Source organism: Propithecus coquereli, unplaced genomic scaffold (assembly GCF_000956105.1).
Source record: "Propithecus coquereli isolate 6110/MARCELLA unplaced genomic scaffold, Pcoq_1.0 Scaffold37, whole genome shotgun sequence".
Taxonomy (NCBI): domain Eukaryota; kingdom Metazoa; phylum Chordata; class Mammalia; order Primates; family Indriidae; genus Propithecus; species Propithecus coquereli.
Window position 1 is genome coordinate 1,762,652 of NW_012149396.1, and position 25,795 is coordinate 1,788,446.

General features: G+C 39.8%; 1 protein-coding gene across 1 annotated transcript in view; it reads left to right on the forward strand.

The window, feature by feature from the left end:
- The first annotated feature begins 849 nt into the window (after positions 1-849).
- Positions 850-25,795, forward strand: part of DCC (DCC netrin 1 receptor) — a 1,232,106-nt gene continuing 1,207,160 nt past the window's right edge. The window contains exon 1 of the mRNA XM_012651723.1: positions 850-1,553. Coding sequence (XP_012507177.1) covers positions 1,463-1,553 — 91 coding nt within the window. The 5' untranslated portion in view covers positions 850-1,462. The remainder of the gene's footprint in view (positions 1,554-25,795) is intronic.

Here is a 25,795-nt window from a genome sequence, read left to right on the forward strand (position 1 = left end):
TCTATTGTGTGTGTGTGTCTATTTGCGTCATGTCCCAGGGACTGGGGAAGTGTCTCTCTTGTTCTTCCCAGAGCACCTTCTCATTACATGCACCATCATATTTACCATGATACTTTATAATTATCCATTTGTGCTTCTCTCCCAACAGATCACAAGCCCCTTGAGGATAGAGACTGAGTCTTACTAAATTTCTTATCTTTATTTTCTGGGAGCCATCAGGGCACCTGGAACATGGTAAATGCTGTAAAAGATATAAAATAAAGCACTGAATCACATCTAGAGGGGAGAGAACACAGATGAAATAAGATGTCCTACATAAAGAGGACCCTAGCTATTATATCAGGAAATGGCATCTGGCATCTGTTCGTTGTGTGTTTCCAGCCCTCGGTTTCCCACCTGTCCTAGAAGGGAGTTGGATTAGGTAATTCATTCCAGATGAAAAAATTCTTTTTTAAATAATACTGAGAGCAGGGAAGGAAGTAAATGTCCTGGCCACCTGCCCGGCTTTAAACACCCGCCTAGGTCTTATAGTCAAATAAAAACAATTTTCTGAAGGTTGAGTGTCCAAAATGATAGCTGCAAACCCTCCAGAGGCTCGGAATGTTCGCAGGTTCCATTCACAAAAGTGACTTCCCACGCTTTGCCCACAGAGGGCATCCCTGCGCATTGATACGTAGACCGGGCGAATGCAGCTGCTGGAAGCCTCCTCCGTCCGCTTTTTTCCCTAAGCCGTCGTCTCTCTGCCCCCACCCCCCTTCCCGTGGAATCTTTGCCTGATCCAGTTCGTTTCCCTCCGGTCTCCACATTTTCCCTTCCAGCCCTCCACTTCTCCGGATCAATGGATAGTACGGTTCCAACTCTCAGCTCACACACCGCTGGCGGACACCCCAGTAACAAGTGAGAGCGCTCCACCCCGCAGCCCCTGCCTCTCCTCCCTCGGTCCCCTGCGCTCTTGGAAGAAAAACGAACAGCATCTCCAGCTCTCGCGCGGAATTTTCTCTTCAACTTTACCCAACCGACGACATGGAACCAGCTTCAACCTTTTAATGCACAGCCCAGCCATAGGATCGCCTGCCTTCTCCTCCTGGTCCCTCCTGGATGTTCTGTTTATTGATGGCTCACAAGCCCCGCGGAGAGCTGTCTTCCCTCCTCTTGCTCCCTCGGGTTCCTTGAGTTAGTTTCCGAGGTTTTACCAGGGCTTGGGATCTCTTGGACCGAATGGAACTTTTTGCTGCCTCCTTTTGCTGCTGATTCTGTCAGTGGACAAGGAAAAAGGCTTCGAAGGCAGAAGAGGCGCAGGGGAGGTGGAGAAAGAGGTGGAGGAAGAGGACGAGGAGGAGGAGGAGGAGGAAGCCGAAGGGGCTCGGCGTGTGTGTGTGCATGTGTGCATGCGTGTGTGAGTGCATGTGTGTGAGTGCCGACACTGCCCAGGACCTCTGGCCCCGAAGGTGTTGGCTGAAATATGGAGAATAGTCTTGGATGTGTTTGGGTACCCAAGCTGGCTTTTGTACTCTTCGGAGCTTCCCTGCTCAGCGCGCATCTTCAAGTCGCCGGTAAGTGGTTCTTCCCTTTCTTCTCGTCGCACCCCCCTCTTTACCCCCTTTCCCTTCTCATTTCAGTAGTAGAATGGGGGGAGTGCAAGATACTTGGCGCTCGCGCTGCCCCCCATTTCCTCACGGATGATTAAAAAAGAGACTTTTTTTCCTCCCCTGGGGGAGGAGGAGGATGGTGGTGGGGGCCAGGGGCGCCCCTTCGCTCTTTTTTAAGCCGATGCTTCTCGCATCTTTGCTTTTGCACATACTTGCGTTCGTTTGGAGAGCTGGCGGGCCGGGGGCAGGTGATGGGGCTGTCATTGAAAGGAACTGGGTTGGATCCTTAAAGCCTCAGAAACCTCCCGAGGGGGGAAGGATGGGGCAACAGGGGCAAGCGAAGGAGGACGTCGAGGGGGCTTTGAGGAAGTCTGTGCGGGATGTAGATGGTCGGGCCGAGCCGTCTGTATGTGGATGTATGCGCCTCCGGGTTTGGATTTCTGGACTTGCTGATTGAGAACCGGGAAAGGGACAGCTAATGTGTTTTGGTACTTGGGAGGAGGGGGCAGTGGTACTGAAGGAGGCGCAGAGTTGCGGGGAGGAGGGAGAAGTGTTTTATTGTATTTTATTTTTTTAACGGTGAATGGAGTTCGCAAGCTGAGTCTCCAGATATCTCCAGGACACCTCCAAACTCCAAATGATTAATGTTCCGGGGAACCGGCCCCCTGGCCTTGGCACTTGGCAAGCGCAGTTTCTAATTAAAAATGGCAAAACTGTGTGGAGATTGGATCGGGCTAGAGGAGCAGAAAGAGGGACCCGGAGGCTGTTCAGGGCTGCTGCAGTCTCCGAAGACGAAGACGGAACTGGGGGCTTCGACGGCCAAAAGAATAGAAAAGAGCAAAATGACTCAGTATAACGTCCACTGGTTTTGCGGGACCTCATCACAAGTGTAGACGGGCACCGAGGTGCAGGGAGGGGCCTGGAGACGGGGGGAGAGGGAAGGAGAGGAGAGCAGCTGGCTGAGCATTCAAGTCCCTTCGGAAACGACCTTTTCCCAAATCCAAAGGAAAATGAGGCGCCGGCAGGGCCGGGCGTTGAGTAGGAGTGCCCCAGTTCGCGCCTTGGAAATTAACAGGGAACGCGATGTAAATCTCAGCCAAGCCCCCAGCCTCCCCAGAGCCCGCAGCTCCGGCTTTCTTGTCCCTGCTAAGTGCTGCGTGGCTCAGGGTTGCGAAGGCGAGCGGAGAATGCGCCTCTTCTGGTCGATCGCGAGGGATTCAGACTGTCAAGCGCCGAGCCAGCCCGAAGCTCCCCAAAGCTCGGTGCGGCCACATGTGGGCAGGAATCTGCGCGTGCACTCGGACTCCACTCCTCATCCTCCTTTGGCCAGACAGAGAGAGCAAGCGTGAGGATGTGTGTGTGTGCGTGTGTGTGTGCGTGTGTGTGTGTGTGTACGCGCGCGCTCCTGTGATGTGCGCGTACCCGCATCCGCGCGCGCCCAGCCACCCGCGCTCCCTCCCTCTCGGGCCGGTCCCCACCTCCCTGGGCTCCTCTCTCCCGGAGCTTTGTCCTCCGCAATTACTCTGGCGGAAGGTGGGCGGGGGGACTATCTCTGGGGTAATGAATAGGTGTCTTTTTTAAATTCCCTTCTCGAGACCGGCAGATGCTAGACGCTGGGGCGAGGAGAGCCCTCCTTCTGTACAGAAGGCTGACTTGCGCTCTCTGGCAGTTTGGGAGACAGCCTGAAGCAGGAGAAGGGAACTTAAGAGGGGGCATCCCTCACTGGGTAGAAAGTCCGCAGAATGGAGGGTCTGGTGGCCTGAGATGCGCTAGCTGAAAATATTGCATTAGGCAAGGTGCGCAGAAATGGACGATGATGTCTTGTCAATTACACAGCAGTATTTTAAAGCCGTTTCTCAAGTGACTTTTGTCTGGGGAAGGGTGGGGGTAGATGAATGAAGATGAATTTCTATATGTTTTATTAACACATTAACTGCCACGTGAGTTGTATTTAACTCACGCTAGTTTTGAGCCCCGGGTCTCCTGAAGCAAAACCTGCAAAACCCTGCAGTTGGTTTGTGAAAACCTTACTTGTTGATGTTCTTACTGATTGAAAAATTAATTCTAAAAATGTGGATTAAATGGATACAAGTCAATTAATTTCATTTTTCATTAAATTAGAAAGGATCATTTTATTTTTGAAGTTTTTATTCTCTTTTCGTAATAAAACACTGTGGCCCCACAGAAAAAAATTTTTTTTTCTCGTGTGGCAGTCAATGTGTTAATATCTAAATTAATTAAATATTCCCTTCTCAGTAAGTTTCTTTTCTAGAGAGTTATGGCCAAATATTACTACTTTATTTTTGTTTTCTCCTAAACAGATTGGTCTATGTTTGTATGCTCGAAAACGCAGGGATACACACACACATATACATGTACATGTACATATATATGAATAATATAGGTGGATAGGCATGTATATCTAAATCATTAAACTTTTCTACACTTCTAAATCCATTTCTGTCATTTGCACATGAATTGTGATGCAGTTTACACAGGTCCCAGAAAAGTGAATGGTGCACTTTTAAGATATTGCTAATTCACATCACTCTGGTCTTCTTTGCTTATTAGTCTTAGTATCACCTCTTCCTGTTAGTAGCAATTTCCCCTTTTGGGGAACATGGCAGGGATGCTTAAGAAAATATAGTTCACTCTATGAAAGGACCAGTAGGAGGTGCCCTTAATAAGGCCAAGTGTCTAGTAGTTTACTGGGAGTGAAATTCCCATTCAGCAGGGTGTTTTAAAGACTTTGTTGATTGGTAACAAAGGATTATGGAGACTAGTACAATAGCACCGGGCCCTTTCCCACTTTCTAGGTAAAGTGTGAAACTGCTATAGAATTTGTATGAAATTGTTATGACCCAACGAAGCACATCCCTGAACAGTTTCAGCATAGAGTGAGGACTTGATGTGGGGGGAGGACGATGGTGGCTTTTTAGTTGGCTTTTGTAAGATGCCATCTTATGTATTTGACATGAGCTACAGGCAGAGGGACCAAGCAGAGTCCCAGGATCTCAGGTAAGATGAAAATTTCAGATGTTAGATGTTAATGAATGAAATAGGAGGTATACGCATTAATTTAATTAATTCTTTATATATGTTTGGGTTGTATTCTATTGAAAAAAATCTGTGAGAGTTCATGTAGTCTGCACATGATGAAATGAGGCTTGCTGCTTACCCTGAACAGTCTCTTCTCATTCCCCCAATTGAAGCAGATCAGATGACCCCCGGTGGGTTTGCTGTTGAGTGGCTGGACCATGGCAGGACCTGAGGGTGGGGGTTAGGCTGGCCGTCCACTCATCTGTGAGTGCTGCAGTGTCAATCACCAGTGACCTGCCACGGTGTCCATTCACCACACAGCAGCAGCTGCCCTCTGAGTTATGAAGCATGTGAAACAGCCACCACATGTGTTATATGTGAATATATTAGGCTTAGTGCCTTTGCTTTAATGCTCTTAAAAGCTGGGCTGGCTTGAGCTGCTGCTAGGCATTTTTTCTGGGGAGAGATTTATAACTTCTCAGTGTGTATGACTTACATTTATTCACCAGCAAGTTAACCTCTCAGCAAACTTCCTTATTGTTTTCATTGAAGAGGAAGAGCTTTAATCCTATCTAAATTCATGAATGAAGCTCTGCTGAAAGTTTCTCCTGGAGTACAGGGTATTTGCAGGCTGTAGTATGGTTTTATAAACCAATAGGAAGCTTGACAGGAGATTTGGGGAGGTGATTTTCCTGGGGAAGGGATACTTTTACTTGTTCCTAAAGAAGGAAGGAATAATACTGCATCTTCTAAGGGAATCCCAGCAGTTTAGCCTCAAAAGCATCTTTAATGACAGGAAATATTTCTCCTTTCCTGACTTAGATTTCCTGTTTCATAAATCCAATGATCTGGGATTCTTCAAAGGCATGGGATTTGCTACTGGAGTGTTTTCAGCTGCATGCAGTAGGGTCATCTCGTATGATCACTGTCATTTGGAAATATGCCTTGATTTAAATTTTGACTTCCAACCAAAACATTTTTTTTTTATCTTTTCTTGGTGCTGCATGATTTAAGGCAGTGCTGAAGTTTCTGAACAGAATATTTCTTTCTATAGGAGATAAATATGTAATCTGGGTCCTAAGATTACATTTTTAAGCAAGTATTCTTACTATTTATTTGGAGAATTTGCCATTCTAAGCTTTGCATATGACATTTAATTTTCATGATTCTATCAGTAAGGAAAACTATTTCAAAAGAATGCAGGTTTTTGGGACATTTAAAATTTTTTTTTTATTTCAAAGTATTATGGGGGTACAAATGTTTTTGGTTACAAGGATTGCTTTTGTAATGCTTAAGTCAGGGTTATAAGTAAGCCCATTATCCAGATAGTGTTCACTGTACCCATTAGATAGGTTTTCCCCCATCCACTCTTCCCCTTCCCCCCGATTGATTTCCATTGAATTATGCTTCCCTCTATGCATATGTGCGCTCATTGGTTAGTTCCAATTTAACAGTGAGTACACGTGATGTTTGTTTTTCTATTCTTTAGATACTTCATTTAGGATAATGGTCTCCAGTTCCATTCATATTGTTGAAAAAGGCATTCAGTCATTCTTCTTCATGGCTGAGTAATATTCCATGGTATACATATACCATATTTTATTAATCCAATCATGAATTGATAGGCATTTGGGTTGATTCCACATCTTTGCAATTGTGAATTGTGCTGCAATAAACATTTGAGTACAGATGTCTTTTTGATAAAATGACTTCTTTTCCTTTGAGTAAATACCCAGTAGTGGGATTGCTGGATTGAATGGTTGGTCTACTTTTAGTTCTTTGAGGAATCTCTATACTGTTTTCCATAAAAGTTGTACTAATTTGCAGTGCTACCAACAGCATATAAGCATTCCTTTCTCTCTGCATCCATGTCAGTATCTATTGTTTTTGGACTTTTCAATAAAAACCATTTTAACAGGGGTGAGGTGATATTGTGGTTTTAATTTGCATTTCCCTGACAAGTGATGTTGAGCATTTTTTCAGATGTTTATTGGACATTTATCTTTTGCCTATTTTTTAAATGGGGTTGTTTGATTTTTCTTTCTGATTTGCTTGAGTTCTTTGTAGATTCTGGTTATTAGCCCTTTATCAGATGTATAGCTTGCCAATATTTTTTCCCATTTTTGTAGGTTGTCTATTTGCTCTGTTGATTATCTCCTTGGCTGTGCAGAAGCTTTTTAATTTAATCAACTCCCATTTCTTTATTTTCGTTGTTGCTGTGAATTAATACATATGTACACAGCCAAAGAGAAGAGAGGATTTCCACCACTGCTTCATGGCTTCTCCTCCAAATGTGTGACTTTGGGGTTAATTATGATAGCTCTAATAATGTAAGGACACTTGTGATTTCACTAGTGAATGAATTCTTCTTGCCTAGCTACAGATCTTGCTACTTTCCATAGATACAGCCTGCATTGCTGTCAGAAACTTGCACCAAATTAGGAACACAATGCTCTGTTTTGGTATTTGTTACACAGCTACCAGCTCAAATGATAAATTTTTGATGGATTAATCTACTGCAGATGATAATCTCTTAGATGAACTGTATATATAAATTTCGGGAGACCTGAGTTTTGCCTGAGTTAAAAGAATAATGACATAAACCCACAGAGGATTACTTGATTAATTAACTAAAGATAAAAAGTCACTTGGTTCTGGAAAAATGCTATAATCCCTAAAGTGGAATAGTAAATACTATGCACATTTACAATTCATAAAATGTAAACGTAGAGCCTTGTCTTTTTTTTTTTGTTTCCTTTCCCTGTTTCTTCATTATAATGTTCCAGAGGAGGGTTTAAGAGTTTCATGAGTTGTCACAACAGTTATACCTTAATGAGTTGTAGCTTGGCGTCTCACTAACTCATGATCGAAACACACTGAATTAAATATCAACACAATGCCCGGTGAATTTTTCAGCAGCCTTCTGTGGGCTGCTTGCTTCTTTCTAGTCTGTTCCTAAAGAGCAGCAGCTCTCATCTATAAGCTGTATAGCATCAATACTGCCTCCCTTGATACAGCCCAGTAGAGCCTTTTGCAATGTGAAACCAAGGCCTTGACCCCAGGTACTATGTTTAATATGCTATATTAAACTTTGCAAGATCACAGAGATTTGCCCTAAAAATAAGTTTTAAATTTTCTTTCATCTTTCTTTTAGTGGAAAATTAAGCTATACTCTAGAAACAACTAAGTAGTAGTATTACCTTAAGAGACCCTAACTTGTGGCCTCTCAGCCAATATTATTGAAGTTCTAGAGTTTGTAAGCTTTAAGAAGAGACTCAAGTGAATTCTACAGGATAAGAGGTTATTCCAACCTAGGTATGCTATTTTTTCACAAAGGTGTTACCAGGTTGGAACAATAGACCTTCAACTTTTTTTCAAAATTACTGCTTTTCTGAGATCAAAGTATTTTTTAATGGTAGCATAATACCAATAGCATGACAATGACTCAATGAATTTAACATATTTTGCTTCAAAACAAGACCTTAAGTAAAGCAAATGTTAAACTTGTCAATAAGAAAGGATGAGCAATCCAGATTATATTCCCTGTAGGCCAATAAAAAAATGTGCAAGACAAAATTACATGTTACATATGCCAAGTGGGTAATAGCAAAAAATAAAATGCAAATTATTATGCACCTTTATAATTGCAGCACTCAGGTAAATTACGGCACAATTTAGTACCACACTTTTGCTTTCTCTCACACTGAATGTTGATTCCTTATCTCATATTCGTCTGGTTTAGCATTCTACTAACATGAAGAAATACAAGTTACCTGCTTGATGATAAAAATTACTGTGGTGCTCTAAAGTTCTTTGACAAATTTTAGCCTGAGGTTTAAAAATCAAACCTCTTTAACTGAACTGTTAAATGAAATGTTTTTCTTGGTAGTTTAGGCATACCTGAACTTTGTCCAGTGGTATGGTTTAGAAACACATAATAATGTATATGATGGAATATGCCTTCTTGTTCTCTATTGATGGTAATTTGCCAGTGGTAATACCATTACATATTGCTTTTTATTAACAGTTCCAAACAACCATATTATTCATACCTTTCATTTCTTAGGGAAAAGTTCAACCAAGAAACACACAAATCAGTCCATATTTATTAATCAGATTTTTTAAGCCTGTTCTTATGGTATGACTTGTGTGAGAAAATTTCCCTTTTCTGTTAAATTCTAGGCGCCCAATGCCTATAGGCTACTTCCGTTTTTTATGATATACTTTAGCTTAATTTGACAAAACCAAATTCTGTGACTTGTTCCTTGCCCAGTCATTTCACAATTTCCAGGCCCTTTAGACCACTAGTGATTACTATGATGGAACTTAACAGGAGTATTTATTGCAGTGTAGAGATTTCTTCCTTGTTCTTTGCTCATCCTTTAAATATTGGTTCTTGCCAGAAGGCTACTCTTGAAAGTATCTAGGCCAAAAATGTTCCACTGAATTAATTGAATCTTTATGATGTGATTTAATGAAAATACCAACTGGTTAGTATATTATGAACTGATAAGAAGGCTTATCAATACATTATTCTGTACTATCTAAAATGTTCCTAAATTCTGCTTTTACATCTTTATAAAAGAATAAAGGAGTTAAACAGTTAATATGAAAGTTTTTAATTCAAGTCATTTGTCTTAGTAAGTTTCTTGTTAAGCATCAACAGTTTTAGATTTTACTAATTTTTCCATAGTCCTTAAGAAACATTCCTTCACTCACTTAGCTGCCTTTTAAAAAGTATGTAGAATATACTTTAACCTGTCTCAATAATAATAGATCTAATGCATCATTATGACTACATTATATTATGTGATATTATAGAGATAATCTTTAAAGATGTTATATCATACAGAACTGTTTATTTTTTTCATCAAATGGCCATGGGCTGCTACTTTTGTTTTCTTAAGAATTTTACTCCTGATTTATAAAATATATTTTGTCTACTTACTTGTTTCTGTATGAAACTCCTCCCTGTTGTCAGACTTCCTCAAAGCAGTCCTTCCAAACTCTTTTACTTTCAATTTCCTAAGAAACCAAGTGACTAAGTTTTGTTGGGATTGTATCTAAAGTAAGAGAGAGGATTATAAATCAGGACTTGAATTCCTCAATAGAGAAAAAATATCTAATTTGTTTTAACTAATGATTTTGTAGCATTTCTCAAATCTGATATTAATCTGGATGCCATTCGTTTTTTGTGCAACATATTTTTCCTTATTAAATGAGGGTGCGGACTAGATCAATTCTAGTTACATTAATAGTTTCAACATTATATGATTTATTTATTTAACTCATATACTGTGCTATACGTACAGTGTTTGGTATAACTAATAATAAAAATATCATTAATGAACATCATAATAATAATAATCAAATACCCCTGTCCCCACAAGTAGTTTTCTAAATTTTGTATTAATTAATTCCTTGCCTTCTGTGTAGTTTTGCCACATATGTATGTATCTTTAACATGTTATTTTGCCTTGTCTATTCTTGATTGTAATAAAATAATATATATATTGTTCTCTGACTCATGTTTTTGCTAAATATTAAGTATTTGAAATTCATCTATGTGGATGCTTATGGCTGCATTGCAGTCATTCTCTCTGCTATATAATATCTCATGATATTAATTAACCACAATATATCTACTACTGTTGATGGATGTTGGGAACTCAGTTTTTTGTTATTGCCAGTCATGCTGCTATGAACGTTCTGGTACGTGTGCGCCAGTACAAATTTCCCACCATGTCTAGGGTGCATACATGACTAGGAGTGTAATTGCTGAGTGATGGAAACGATATCTTTACTTTCAGAAGGCAATGACATGTTGCGGCTACTGAAACCCCACCAGGAGTAGATGAAAGTCCCCCTTGCTTCATATCGCCACCAACTAACTGTTGGTACTTTCATATGCTTAATTTGTCCTCCTCTGTTGGATGTGAATTAACTTCTCATTGTGGGTTTAATTTGCATTTCTCTGATTGTTAATAAGGTCAATTATTTTTTTCCATAAATTTCTTGGCCATTTGTGATTTTAGCAAGATAATTCTATGATTCTGTTTCTCCAACTGTGAGCAACCATTTACTTTTAGACATTAATATTATTGGTGGTTATTCTATTTCTTCTACTAAGAAACCTTTTACTTTCAGGCATAGATGTTGTCAGTAGTCTACCATATAACATTCAGGAAGTTACTGCCTAATACTCTATCATGTTTACTCTAGCCCAGGCTTTACTTAATTAAGCACCTTCCCAAAATGTACACTGATTTTGAGCTGGTCAATGTAAGAGTATTGATTATCCAGAGCAAGTCCTTCCTTGTCAGTATCCTACCTTATCCTGTTTATTATTTCCATGTAGAGAATCACTTATAGGGAAACAGTATGCTTGGGTGCCAGGCTTAATTTGAGGTGCATTAAGAATCCCCTGAAAATGATGAAGTAAAGGATGACTGAATCACAGAGTTATAATGGCAGACACAAAATATGGATTTAAATTCATGATCTGACCATTTGAACTTGGGTATATTTCCAATAGAGTAAAATGCATAGGTCCAATTCATTATTACATTCATGGCACATGTGACTGTGGGTTTCAGAAAAACACCTGTGCTTGCACATGTACATCTCCTCCAATTTTTGTTTGGGTTCATAATTGTCTCACCTACTCCCATGGGACAGGCTAATGAAGACCCCTGGATGAAATAAAGCATCAGATATGCTCACAATGGTCTCTCTGGTGTGTTGCCTTCTGTGCAGACTCATTAGAGCCGTGAGCCAAGGCTGAGGCATCTAAGCAAACCCCCTGTACCCAGAGTCCCCAATCCATTGTTTCCGCATCTTTTCTCAGCCTCATGGGATCCCAGAAGAATATAAATTAGAGAGAAAAATCTGCAAAGCTGTTCCTTTCATGTCTAATGTCTGAGCAGACCTGTTCCCTGCAGGACAATTTCTAGTTATTTTCTCACTCTGATTTGAGACATCTCCAGGGATGGTTTGTTGACTGTTTCCCTTGGGAAACTTTTCTGCAGCATATCAGTTTTTGCTGTTAAAAATTTATTGTACAATTCGCCTGAGATAGTCCAGTTCTAAATGTTCTTCCCATCACTCCTGTCATCTGGCTGCTGGTTCCTATTTCCCCGGTTTGGTGACACTGCCTCTTCTGTGCTTAAACGTGTTAAATAATTCTAGCTATAAATCATCCCTCCCCACTTGGGCTTTACTTAACCAGACTATAAATATTTAGTTTACTCCGACTTTGCTCATATCCCCCCAGAAGTTTACTCATGTTTATTTTTCTTACTGGAACTCCTTCTAGTTTGTTTCTATCTTTCTGGTAATCAAGAGCCCCAATTTTAACATGCTTTTCTGAGTAAGCTCTCCCAAGTCATACATTATAAAATAGAGATCCAACGTAATTGTTAATTTATTGTATAGCCCTGGGTATACACTTGGTCTCTCAAAACTTGTGTTCTCATCTTTTAGGTAGAATGATGAGAACGATCGATGACTAACAAAATCATTGAGGAATTATAAGGACCAAATTAAGATCAAATATTTGATTCAAGAGAATAGTTACTGAGCATTACCAAGTGTTACAAGGAGATAAATAAAAAGTTTACATGCATTTCTACCCTCCAGGGGCAAATCCTCAAGTGAAAGTGACAGTCACACACATAGCTAAGCAGGACATAAGGCAGAACGAAACACTCACTCAAAAAGAATACCAACAAAGTCGGACAGACTGAAAAACATCAACTACAACGTTTACACATTATATTATTAATATATTAATATTAGCCACATGGGCTGACAGAGCCAATTCATTCCTCCCTGTATCTTTAGATTAATTAGGAAAAAAAAGAACAAGGGGATGTAAAGAATTGTCATTCATGTTTAAAGCAAAATATAGGTATGGTAGGAATGAGGATATCAAAGGATTTCCTGCAGATCCCTGTAGCCTGTTGCTATAAACACATCCCCAGACTTCCATGACCCTTTCTTCCCATACTTGTTGAATGTGTTTCCGGCACTTTAAGGTGGTGATAGAGCTTAGAGACCAGTGAGATAAATATGCTAATCAAATATATATATTAACAAATCCATAATTTCAAATGAGATAAAGCTTCAAAGAAAAGAAAGTACTGCAGGAAAGAGATCCAGACAGCAGATTAAAGAAGGCTTCCCTGAAAAAATTGTGGTTGTGTTGACACCCAAAGAATGAGTTAGCTTAGTTAAGAAGGAGATGTTTGGGGAGAGGCAGAGGGGAGAATACCAGGTAAGGAAAGTGGGTTCAAAATCCTGTGGTGGGAGGAAAGATGGTGAATTCCAAGATCAGTATATCCAGAGCAGGAGAACCAAGCATGATAATGGCATAGCTAAGGCAGGAGAAGACCTTAGGATACCCTCTCACTCATAGTAGCTACTTATACTCAGTAGATACTGATTGAATAAACTGAAACAAATTCCTATAAATGGGCCTTTTCTAATCTCAGCACAATCATTTAAAAATTTAAGCAAATTACATGGGTAACCCTTTCCCGGTGTTTATTTGTTAGATAATGAATTTATGGACCTGCCTATCCTATATGTTTAGAGATACCTTATGGGGTTGTGTGGATGTATAACAACTAATGTAACCAAGGGAGAGGGACTTTGAAAAGTACAAAGTATAGAAAAATGCAAATTATTATTAATAAACATGATAATGGGCACTTCCATTTGAAAGCTATCACTGAGTGGAGGGAAAACAGGACTTTACCTTTTTCATAGAAATAAGATTGTCATGGGGCCATTTTTTCTCCCTGTGGCCTTCTTCAAAATGTGTGCCTGATTGCTCCCGATGAATTAAAAATAAAACGGAAACTAAGATTTTTTTTTTTATTTTTACAGATTATTTTCTCAATATGCTCCTTTTCTATACGTTTTATCCCTGTTCCTATTTCTTAAAAATATGGATTAGTATTCTCTTTGCTTTAAGTCGCAGCTCATTTAGAAATTGTTCGGCTTGCAATCTTTCCACGTCACTGGGCCCAGAACCACATGTGCCACTCGAGTCAACATACCATCTACTGCTGGATGTTGCAAAGGAGCCAGCTACACCGTCCTGTGGTCTTTGGTCGTGATGAAAGGTGGCATAGCCCAGGGGGGAAAGCCTGCCAGCTAGTGGGTTTGAGCCAGTACTTAACCTCACTGGACCTAAATTTTCTTACCTATAGAATGGAGATAAAATCAACCTCTGCTTCCCAACTCTAAATTAGAAATAAAAATCACTCCAACAGTTCAATACATAAAATGCTTATTTCAGTGCCTGGTACATAATAAGTATTTCATAAATCCTAGTTATTAGTATTATCTTAATATGGGTTACATTTATCCTGAGATAGTCTTTACAAATAAAAGATTTCACAGGCACAGTCTGGCCACTCTAGAACCATCTTCAATTGCATTGTTATAATTTTAAAGACATAGAAATAAAATAAGATAGACTCCAATGGCAATTTTGAACTCAAGCACATCATGGTTTAGTGGGCTCTGGACTGTGCCTTTGCTAGATTTAGAGGCTAATAGGTCCAGCTAAGTTAGACCTGACACAATACAATACTGATCAAACTTGGCACCCTATAACACACCTCCTGTGGATTCTACATCCAAACCACCCTTCCCTATTAACTCTTCTCTGGTTAATCATGTCCATTTCCTACAGACCCATAGACCCAGCATCCACTTAGCATGAACACCTAGAGGCTAAGACTTGCTTCGCTAACATGTAGTACTAGTTATAATTTGTCCCAAGGGAGGAGGGGCACCCATCTTGACTTTGTATCAATGCCCAGCCCCTCCTCATACCAATTAATTAAAAATCACTGAGCTAAGGCATAGGCACAAGTATTTTTAAACTTCCAGTGGTGATTCCAACGTGCGGCTATGTTTGAGAATCAGTGTCCTAGGGTCTTGCTCTTCAGAGTGGAGTTTGTGCATCAAAAGCCTTTGCATCAACTGTGAGCTTGTAAGAAATGCAGAAGCCCAGGCCATATCCAGACTTACTCTATTAGAACCCCAAGTGACTGGGGAATACTGCCCTACAGGAATGAAAGCCCCACATAGGGAGATGACCTTTGCCCCTATTCTTCACAATTATAGGTTGTCATCTAGTCAATGGGAAAAGGCCTCAGTCACACTAGTTTAGTCTTAGCTTGAAGCATCTTTGAGGTATTTGGCTTCAGGAGCTGGTCTTGTGATGGCAAACTATGCCAATAACAAAGAGTCTCTTGGTTTGTGGTTTGGTGGCTAATATATTTAATGGAGGCCATGACACATTTCATTTTCCTTGAGATTAAAAGCCCTTGAAGATGCTCTTTTGGTGTTCCATCTGCTTTGGCCTTCTTTTCTCATCAATACTCAAGATAAGAAGGCACATTTTAAAAGGGTCTGCTGGTTTTCATTCTAAATTTTTCCCTCCTTCCACTCTCTTTCCTTATTAAAAATACTCAGATCCAGGGAAAAAGGAAGGCACTTGAAAGAGGCCCTGGTGCCCTGGGCCCTCCTCCTGCCTCCCTCCCCTGCCTCTCAGGTCTGATGCTAAAAGCACAAGCGTGCTCAAAGTGAGAGCCTGACGGGGCGACCCCATAGCAGACCTTGCCTTTTGATTGGGAATGGTCTTTAGGGCACGAAACCAACCAAGTGCTCATTTGCCTGCCTCTGTGTCAGGGAGAAGGGGCGTAACGGAGGTTTTTGAAGAAGAGCAAAGCTTTGCAGGCAGAAAGCTCAGTGCAGGGTTTTGAAGCTTTTCCTCTGCACTGCCTGGCAGAGAGAGCAGCTTTCACTGGCGTGCTTCAAATCAGACTCTACACGAAGAGAATGTGGGGGCTCAGCTGCGCAGATTGGATCAATCTGAATGAAAATCACTAGTGTTCCTCCTGGTGAGAGAAGTTTCTGCTTAGCTCATGAACTGTAGGCCCTTTTCTGGTCCTGGTGCAAAATGAGTAGGGCTTTTGTGAAAGGTTATGTAAGGCTGCTGTTTCCCCTCCTCCCCCTGCCAGAGTAAAATTCTATTTACAGAGGGGTGAATTGCCTCTCAGGGAAAAATGCATTTTATACACTATAACTTAGGAAAGATAATTTAATCCATCTTCGGGAAAGAATTAAGGGAAGAGAAAAAGAACAAAATTGTAGGCAGAGAGAGTAGGATATACAGAAAGAAGCAGGAGGAAGAGAAGCATCATTGCTCTGGCCCTGACTCCTGGAGTAGCTGTAGAGTCACTAACCAACCATTCCTGTTTGCAGGAGACTGAAGGGTTTCCCAGGAAGTAGGTCTTCCAATGTTAACAATAGGACAGCCCCAGGTAAACTGGGATGGTTGTCCACCCTAAATTAGGTACCTATGGTGGGGAGGGGTTTAGGGAGAATGCCGAAGGGTTTTCAGCAGGGCAGTGACAATTTAGACAACAAATTGTTGGTTATATGTGAACAATGAGAGGCTGGTAGCAAGGCCTATTAGAAGGGCTTGTTCCAACAGTCTGAGAAGATAAGTGCCTGATCTGAGGTTCAGAAACAACTTGTACCTTAGCCGTCATGTCTGGGTCATTGAGACTTTACTCTCTAATCCTGTGGCAAAGTCAAACAGTTTTGATGTCCAAAACGGAAGGTTTTTTTTTTTTTTCTTTTGCCAACTACCTGGCCAAAAACTGTCAGAAATGCTCATTTTCAATATCAGCATATCTTTTGGAGCTGGTAGAATAATGTACTTACTGGATAAGTCACGTCTAACTCTTATGTTTTGTGTTCCACTGTGTCTAATACAATGTTGAATGCATATTAATTATTCAATAAATACTTATTACCCAATCAGTTCCTATATGATGATTATTCTCAGGTTTGCATGGGATCTGAAGTTCCTCTTGTGCATGAGCCTTACAAAGTTCAGTTAAGGATATGGTACATTTCAGAGTTACTCAGCTTTTAACTACAGAGAGGTTTATTCTATTTTTCTTTTCTCCCTCTCCTCTTTTTGCTTGATTTTTCCTCTACATGCCATCATTAATAATTTTATTGACAGTATTCCAAAGTGCTTGTGAGAAATTCAAAATTGAGAAAATCCTGCAAATACTAAAACACAAATGTGTGAAGTCTGTAGAGTTTGCTATCTCTGTAAGCCCTGTCACTAATGCATCTAGGGCATTTGTCAACTGGCATGTATGAAAATGGAACAAGATAAGATAGGTGAATAATTATTTTCTACATAATCATCCCAGGGATACGCTCTGTGTTGGCCTTAGAAGAACCATTCCTATGGACTTGGGTAAGTCAAAACAGTAAAATATTATTTTTGTAGAAGTCAGTGGAAGCCGAGAAAAGATGATGGAGAATAAAAAAGGTACCTGAAATGAAAAGGACGAAACTTCTTGTGTTTCAAAGCATCAGTCAAGCAGGAAAGGACCTCAGCAGTTGTTTGACTTGACCTTATTCTACTGAGGAGGACACAGGGGCTCAGAGAGGCTAAGTGAGTTACGCATGGGCAACATGACACGTTATTGTACACGCCCAAGTGCAAATCTTGGCTCTACCAAGACTTAACTGTATGACCCTCACGAAGATTCAAGCTCCTCTTCCCTAAAATTGGGAAAGCCACTGCTGAATAGATTACATTTTTTAAAGAGCATTACACTGAAGGATTATCATAATCCTTGGCACATAGTGAGCACTAAGCTATTTCTGTTTTTATCCATTCATTCAACAGTTGTTTATTAAGGTGAAGTTTGATACATCATATTTTTTTTTTTTTTTTGAGACTGGGTCTTGCTCTGTCACCCTAGCTAGAGTGCAGTGGCGTCATCATAGCTCACTGCAATTTCAAACTCTTGGGATCAAGTAATCCTCCTGCCTCAGCCTCCCAAGTAGCTGGGACTACAGGCATTCATCATGAGACCTGGCTAATTTTTGTCTACTTTTTTGTAGAGACGAGTCTGGTTACGTTGCTCAGGCTGGTCTCGAACACCTGGCCTCAAGCGATCCTTCCACCTTGGCTTCCCGAAGTGCTAGGATTACAGGTATAAGCCACCACACCTGGCCTGATACATCATATTTGTTAACTCCTATGGTGGAATTCAAAGGCATATAAACAAAATGCCAACTGTTCTTTTAGAGTTAACAAAATGACTGAGAGAATAAGACCCATATGGAGAGAAAAGAAGAGGAGCAGTCACAAGGCAATATATTATTATATTATTAAGAACCAAATGAGTGAAGGGTGCACACAGAGGAGAGAACACCATCAGAAAGACTTCCTGAATACGGAGGGATTGAGTCTGGTGGGCAAGGTAACTGGAGAGGAAGAGAGAGTATTTCTATGTGGACACTGCTTTTTACATGTTCAGGCTCTGGAAGATGAGAACAAAGATGGCGATACTTCACCGCCAAGAGCCGCTCAAGGCCAGCATCAGTCCCCCTCACCAACACACAAGCAGTGGCTCCCCCAGTCACTAGCCACTTCTCAGGCAGATTTGTGATGTAGCTCAGAGGAAAAGGGAGAGAGAAGTGACAAGGTTATCTGAGAAGTAACTTTGGCAGCATAAATAATGTAATTTTGGGATAAAGAGGCTTTGCCTGCAAGGCTCTTTTAATAATTTTAGGTAGGTCTCAAAAGAACAAATTGCTCAGGGAAGGACAGATGCCATCACACACTGTGTTTTGAACTTGAAAATCTAGTAGCTGAGAAAGTAAATTTAGGCCCCTACACGGCTGTAATAAGGCTGTGCTGGAAATTAATGTTTCCATCTTTTTTCTTTCAGCAATAGCTTCAAAATGTATAGGAAACTTTGGTTCAGGATATCAAAATCCTTTGTTACTAATGCATAAAAGTGTTGCTAACACTTTTATTTCATCAAAGATTTTCTGTACATTTGACAGCCAAAGGGCAGGGAGCCCAGCTTAGAATTTGCAACTTAAATAGTTCTTTTTATGTCTTTTCTCCCGAAGTACTGAGTCATATATGGCTATGATAATTAATAATTGATAAGTGATGATGATATTGTTCTATGCGTGTCTGATACTTTATATCTTCCAATGGCTTTCAAATCTATTACCTAGATTCATCCTTCAATACCTCTTACCACACGGTCAGAATGGCTAATTCATCTCACATGTTTTTAGTAAGGTTATAAAGACTGATGGTCAGCTGTTTGTTTAAGATTACACAGAAATGACCTATTCTGGCTGGAAAACCCAAATCTGCCTTTTAATCTGTATACTCAACATTTTATGTTGGACACCATCCAAAAGCAAGAGTATTCCACTTGTTTGCATTCCCTCCCCCCCAAAAAAAGCATGTACTAAAAAACGAATGCCATCTAGCACCCAGATCTTGATTTCTATTACTAATACCCTTTTCAAATAACAGAAACCAAAGCTCCTTGGAGAAATAGCTGATTCTAGGACTTCTGTGGAAAATATATAAGATAAGCCTGGAGCATCTTATAGTCCCAGAAAGTAAGGAAGTTCTTTAAAAAGAGAAAAGAAAACCCCACCATGTTAGAGTATGTCAAAAGGACAAAAACGCTAACTGAAAGAGCTCTCAATGGCCAAAGCTGGAACAACTTGAGCAGGAAATAAATCAAGTAGTTTTGGGTTACAACCCAAAATATAAAATAAATATTGATGAGTCCATACTGATATAAATAAGTGATTGAATAAATAAATAAATTGAAGACTAGATAAATCTAGACAGAATTTCAGATAATTTATATAGATATGCAAATGCATGAACATGACCTAAATTACTCCTCAGTGTTACTGAGACCCCCTATCCTCCAAAACAGATCTTGGCACCCTGCGATGCCTTCCTTACATGTTGCTAGGAGTCTCAGCAGGCGTGTCATAAACCAATTGTCCTCTGCTCGGCACTGTCACATGTCTAGCAGTTTGGTGTGCCTGCTGGACTTGTTCCATGTCCTCCATGACCTCAGACAGCCACCATCTCTTGCCAGATATCCTGCCTCCTCTAGTAGACTGCTGCTGTGACTTTATATGAGGCCATAAAAGCTCTAGGATCTTTCCAGTGCCTGAGTATTACTATGTCTACTGACAGAGTGCCCCAACATCGATTTCCTCCCTGTCAAACTTTTTCATACTGCTTGTGTCCCCTATTTTATAAAATTCCTTAGGAGAATAATTCATTTAACTAAGGTTTGTAACTTTTTCCTACATATGACTTAGATTCAGTAATGGGCTGGTCTAGTGGTGGGTGTCACATGTCCTGTTCCCTGTGTTTAGCCTTTCTGTCTCCAAGTAGCCAGCGGAACTTCTTCCTTAAGTAGTATTTAAATTTCCCCTATATAAATGAGCTACTGCAAAGAAATGTCTGTTTTTGGACTCATAGTCTAATTGGGTCTGAGATATATATGGTACAAAAAATGTGGAATAATAATAATGGCTAATATTTATGAAATTGTGGTTTGAAGTGATATGGCAGATATTGCTTATGAAATATTTATTGCATACATGTTTTCTTATTTAATACAGGATAATACCTCATTCTAAGCAGCAATGTGCCAGCTAAAAGGGTCTATTTCCCAGACTCCCTTGCAGATAGCAGTGGTCCTATGATGAGTTCTGGTGAATGGCATAGAATCAGGAGACTCTTTGGGATTGCAGAGGAAGTTCATCTCCTGAATTGAGCACCACCCCCTTCCTCCTCGTTGCTTCCTTCTTTCTCTGACAGCAGAAGTGAGGCCTGAAATTGAAGTAGCCATCCTGCATTTCATCACCTATTAAGGATAATGAGAAGGAAATGGGGAAATGATTGCGTCCATGCTGACTTCCTTGAGTAGCTATACTATCTTGGGACTACTTCCTTCTAGATTTCTTGTTACGCGAGCAATTAAATCTCTGTTTGGTTTTAAACCACTGCAGTGGGGTTTCTATCACATGCAGCCATGCTCAATCCTAACTACTTTGTGTTGCCATATTAAGGTATTTACTCTTCACAGTTAAACAGTGAGGGAAATGCTAATATTACTTTTCTTTTACACATGGAAAAAGTAAGACATTAAAAAGCTAGCCAATTTTTCCATGCCCGTGTGCTAGTAAATTGCAGACCTATGATTTAAATCCTGCTCTGTAACTCATGTCTTCAAGTCCATGATATAATTCCTAGACACATAGTAGATATTGTAATTATTATGCTATTTTTATTGTTGCATATAATTATTACACTATTGCTTTATATTTATTGTTGTTATTCACTTCTCCTCTCTAAAGGGGTGATATTTTCCTATGAACCATTTATTATTTAGACTCTTCTAGATTATTGAGTATCTAAATAAAAACTCAATTTTCTGTTAATTATTTTCAAATGTCACAGTATTCACCAAAAAGTTTTAAGACAGCTTCATGCACTTTAATTCCTCTTAAAAAGAAAGCCACTAAAACCTTAGAAAAGAAGAACATTCCAACTACAACTTTGGAATGATAATGTGCTACCTTAACAAGGGGACTAAGCTCTGTAATTCACCTTCCTGTTGCAATTTCTCTCCCATTGTATTGTAGGGGAATTTCACATAGCTTTGATATATTGTGTAAATTAGGCCAACAAAGTACTGTGCTATGTCTTCATTAAAATAGGAGACGGTAATAATGCAACCATATAGCATGATCTTACAGGCTTTGAGTTATGAACATTCAATAGTGTCTCCTTACTTGTGCTTAAGTTGGCTTTTGTGAGCAGCATATAATCAATCAATAACCCAATTTTCTCTTAAAGAGATGGTGCATCATTTAAAAAAAAATCAGAGACTATTGTATGATTTTATGAAAAGAGCTGTTTCAGCAAGGGAACTTGTTTGAAAATCATTGGAAGACTTTTTTGGGTGATGATGATTTTGCTTAACTAAGCCAAAAGTGAAATTGGATACAAATGTTTAAGTTCCTGAACCATTTTATTATTTTGCAACTGCTAGAAAGGAAAGCACCAATTTGGGATTGCTAATAAGAATGCATTGCTTTTACTCATGGTTAGAGATGCATAAGTAGGTTGCTCTATGAAATGCACAATAAAAGTAAAGGAATCCTAAAACTTACAGTTTAAAACTTGTTGATTCTATCCTATTTCTTACAAGTTTTGGAGTATACCCAGTTGCCCGATTTGTCTCACATGAAGTCACAGCAGCACAAAGTGATGCTAGTAGGGTGATAGAGCTGACAGCCACGTTGAGACAAAAATCTGGCCCTCTCAAAATTTAATATATATCTGTATTTGTACATTTATTATAATTTCTGTCTCAAAAGATATATATGCTTATTGTGAATATTCAGATGTTATGGAAACATATGAGTTAGAGAAGGAAAGTGTCCCATAATTCCATCCCTCCAGAGTAAACCACTATTCATTGGTTTCACTGTCTTTTTTGAGTCTTTCTCTACCTGCCCCTCAATAACTGTGAAATTTGGGGAAAGTTTGTATTTATTTTTGCATCACATTAAGATATTAAGTTGCATTTTCTTTCTACCAAATAAGAAAATGAGTATATCTTGAAAAAGACAAAAACCTCAAATATTTGCTTTATCATTTAGACACAAAAAAACAGGACCAGGATGAAAATGTTCTCTGCAAAGCAGATCCCCTTCCAAGGGAGACAATTGCTAGGCATGGCTGTCTTCTTTCACCATGGAGGAAAAAGATTAGTTCCCAGGCCTCTGAAATGTCCAAATGCCCTGTAGTATCTTGTTTCTCAAAGTGCAGTCTGTGGACCAGCAACATCAGCATCACATGCGAGCTTATTAAAAATATAGAAACTCTGGCTTCATCCAAGATTTACTGAATCAGAATCTACATTTTAACCAGATCCCCAGTTGATGTGTATATACCAGTCACAGTTTGAGAAGTGCCATTCTGGTACTAGCATGTTTCCTACTCAAATCTCTGCCATATTCTAAGAGCTGTGAGTCACTCATCAATTGGTGGTGGTGTGCAGAGAAGGAGCCAGTGTCACCACGGCTCTTTCATGTGGCTTCCCAATCTGCTCCAAAGGGTCGAGGGTTGTGCTCATTAAACAGTGTTAACATCAGAATCGCTATCCAAGAGCTGGCTCACATCCATCCTCTTCTTTGAGGTCATGTCACACATTCTCACCTATACCTCTGAAGTCCCAAGGCACTAAAGTTCACAGTGGTTTGAAGAATTATACCTCCTCTTCCAGTAATTTGTCACTGATCGTGATGGCTTGATGCTATTTTGCTAATGTCTATAAAAGACTCTCCCCAGCTAAATCATGAGCTACATGAAGGAAAAGACTAGTCCCTCAATTAAGACTTGATCATGATGACGATGACATAATAGTGCAGAAACACCAAAGAAATGATTGATTTTCTTCCCTTAAATTATAAGTGGGAATAAATGTAGGTTGGATTTTCTTGCTATGATGACTTCACAGAAAGAGAATATATTAAGCCTACGATTCTATCAGCTCTCTTCAGGCAGGAAAACAAAGGCATCATTAGTTTCCTCCTTAATCGCTGTCATGGCCATAGGTACCATTAAGTCTTCATTTCTCCCTAATTTTTATCAAACAGATTTTCAAACATCAAAGAGATGTCTTCCTTTAGCACATTGGAGTTAAATATCCTCCTTTATCGTATCTTAACTTTGTCTCATTGGAAATTAGCATTCAAGGGGCTAATTCACATTGAACCAAAAATATCAAACCTAAATATTATAATATTGGGGGTGAGGTGGTGATGAGAAATAAGTTGAGGTATGTTAAAAAGAAATCGTACTTCATCATAATTGAACTTCAACATATTCTCCTTATCTAAACCACCGTTCCTTTTTGGTTCTCTGTATTCCCATTGCTAACTCAGTATTTAAATGAATTAGATGAGTACAAATGTTATCTGGGGCATTATAAATGCAGAAACCTGAATAATGAATCATCCACTGCCTGAGGAATATGGTTATCAATTGGAACTTGGATCTTTGCTTTTCAAGCAGTCTTGAGGGTTTTTATTGTAGTGAAATCTGTGGGAAACATCAGGTTAATGAAATGTTGTCTCTGGTTTGTTGCAAAAATATTGAGGGGGAGGAGAAATCATATCTCACCTTCTGTCATGTCGCTGACATGACCTGCAAAGATGATGAATGTTGAGGAGTAAAACTAGAAGACATTGAATTTTTTTTCAAAATGAATCAAAGCTGAGCTTCCTATAAATAATAGATTTGGGGTTATTTTTCATGAACTTGTCCACCTTTGAAAAGTTTTAGGTCTTGAATTGCTCTAATCTTGAGATGTGTGGTTTAACTATTCTGAGGCAGCATTGCTTTCCTTCCAGGAGCAATGTAATTAAACTCTTGATTGAATGAACAAACACACCATTGGCAGTGTATGGCATTTTGATGTTAAAAGCCTTTTCCTGGCTGAAGCTAATCTGTTTGAGGATGGAAAGGTCAAGAGACATCTTAGAGGCTGGAACTGTTAGACCTAGTCTCAGAGCTCCTTTCTTCAAGGATGGCAGCCCTATTTGTAGATGCCTATCCATTCCATAAATGGGCAAATGATGGTTGTTAGGTACGTTAGCTCCATTGAGCCAACCATTTGTGCTTTCCACAGATCAAGATTTGATGGTTATCTTCCCCACCAAGAACTAGGAAGTCATAGACCTTGATAAACTGTCAACTTCTTCCTTGAGTTTATGCCAAGATCTCATATATCTTATCTCTCTACACCCTAATTCTAAGCATTTATTGGTTATCTGGTTAGAAACAAGAAGATAAGGGGTGAGTATAAGAGTGTCCCATTTGCATTAAGTAAGTTTCATAAATTCCTAAGGGGAGGCTATAGAGGTCTACAAAAGACATTTGAACCCTATAATGGATTTTATCTATCCTGCTCATAGTTTTTTTATTTTTTTCTTCTAAAATCTATAATTCAGTTTCTGATTTGGGTTATTGACCCCTCACACCAAGAACATCAGAGGAACTTAAAAGGAAAATGGAATTTGTAATGTTATCAAATATTGAAGAAGCTGAAGCTCTCCTTATGGTCCTTGGTATGGGCAGGTGGGGGGTGGGAGCAGTATTAAACAAAACTTCTCTTTGGTCTTTTAGCATCCTACATAGACCAAAAGAATGTTTACTTACTTGGGCTGCATTATAGACACCTTTCTAGGGACATATTTTGTTGATTTGCAGTCTCATTGGAGACTCAGAGCTCATCATAAAATTTATATTCAGGCCAGGTTCAGCTCAGACTAATTAATGGAATTATGTAATCGATTGGTTCTGTTTCTATTTCTAAGACTCCTATATTTTGAAATGAGAACATGGAAGTGGCAATCAGGTTCATGAGGTCACCCTTGAAAACTCTGCATTACTCCTTCGTCTCATATCACACAGGCAGCTGATAAGGAATATAGCACAATTCCCTTCCTTGAAAGATTCACAGCAGTTGTGTCTTGGATACAACACCTCCCTTGCCCATTGTTTCTGTCCAGGTCTTCTTTGACTCAGAAAGCTCTGTCACTGGGAATATTTGTCAGTCAAAAATGCAGTTCTCAGGAGGTTCTAGAGCCAGGAGATGTTATAGCTCTCAAGGATGGGTATAGGGCAAAAGCAGGAGAACTGGGTTCTACTGATGATGGATTAGATAAATTAGTTAAATCCATTGTAAGTATTCAGCCAACAGACAGAATTACGGATGTTCAGATTGCTAAAATATTAACATATTACTCACTAGTTGGTAGATATTTGCTATCTAGGGCCTTCCAGTGTACCCTGCCTCCCCCATTCTGATTGGTGTGTGACTATGCCAATCAGCTCCCAAAAGTTCTGCTTCTGAGATGTCAACCTTGGCTACTCCCTAGTGACTTTAAAGGGCCAGATGTGCCCTCACCTGGTCCTGGGACACCCTAACACCATCTAGTCCTTCCGTCTGCCAGCTAGACTGCCAGACATGGCTCCCCTGTGTACTGGCTCCCAAGGCCCCTCCTGGCTCCCTGAGACTGACACCTGAGCAGGTTGATGTTCCCTGCCTCACCCTCTCATGGCTGTATACGGAAACTGCAGCTCCAAAGAAAGGTGAGGTCAGCTGGAGGACTGAGTTTCCACTATATTGATGTTTAAATATGTTTCATATTTAAATATCATGCATCTTTGTTTGTTGCCTCTGTTCTGTGGAGAT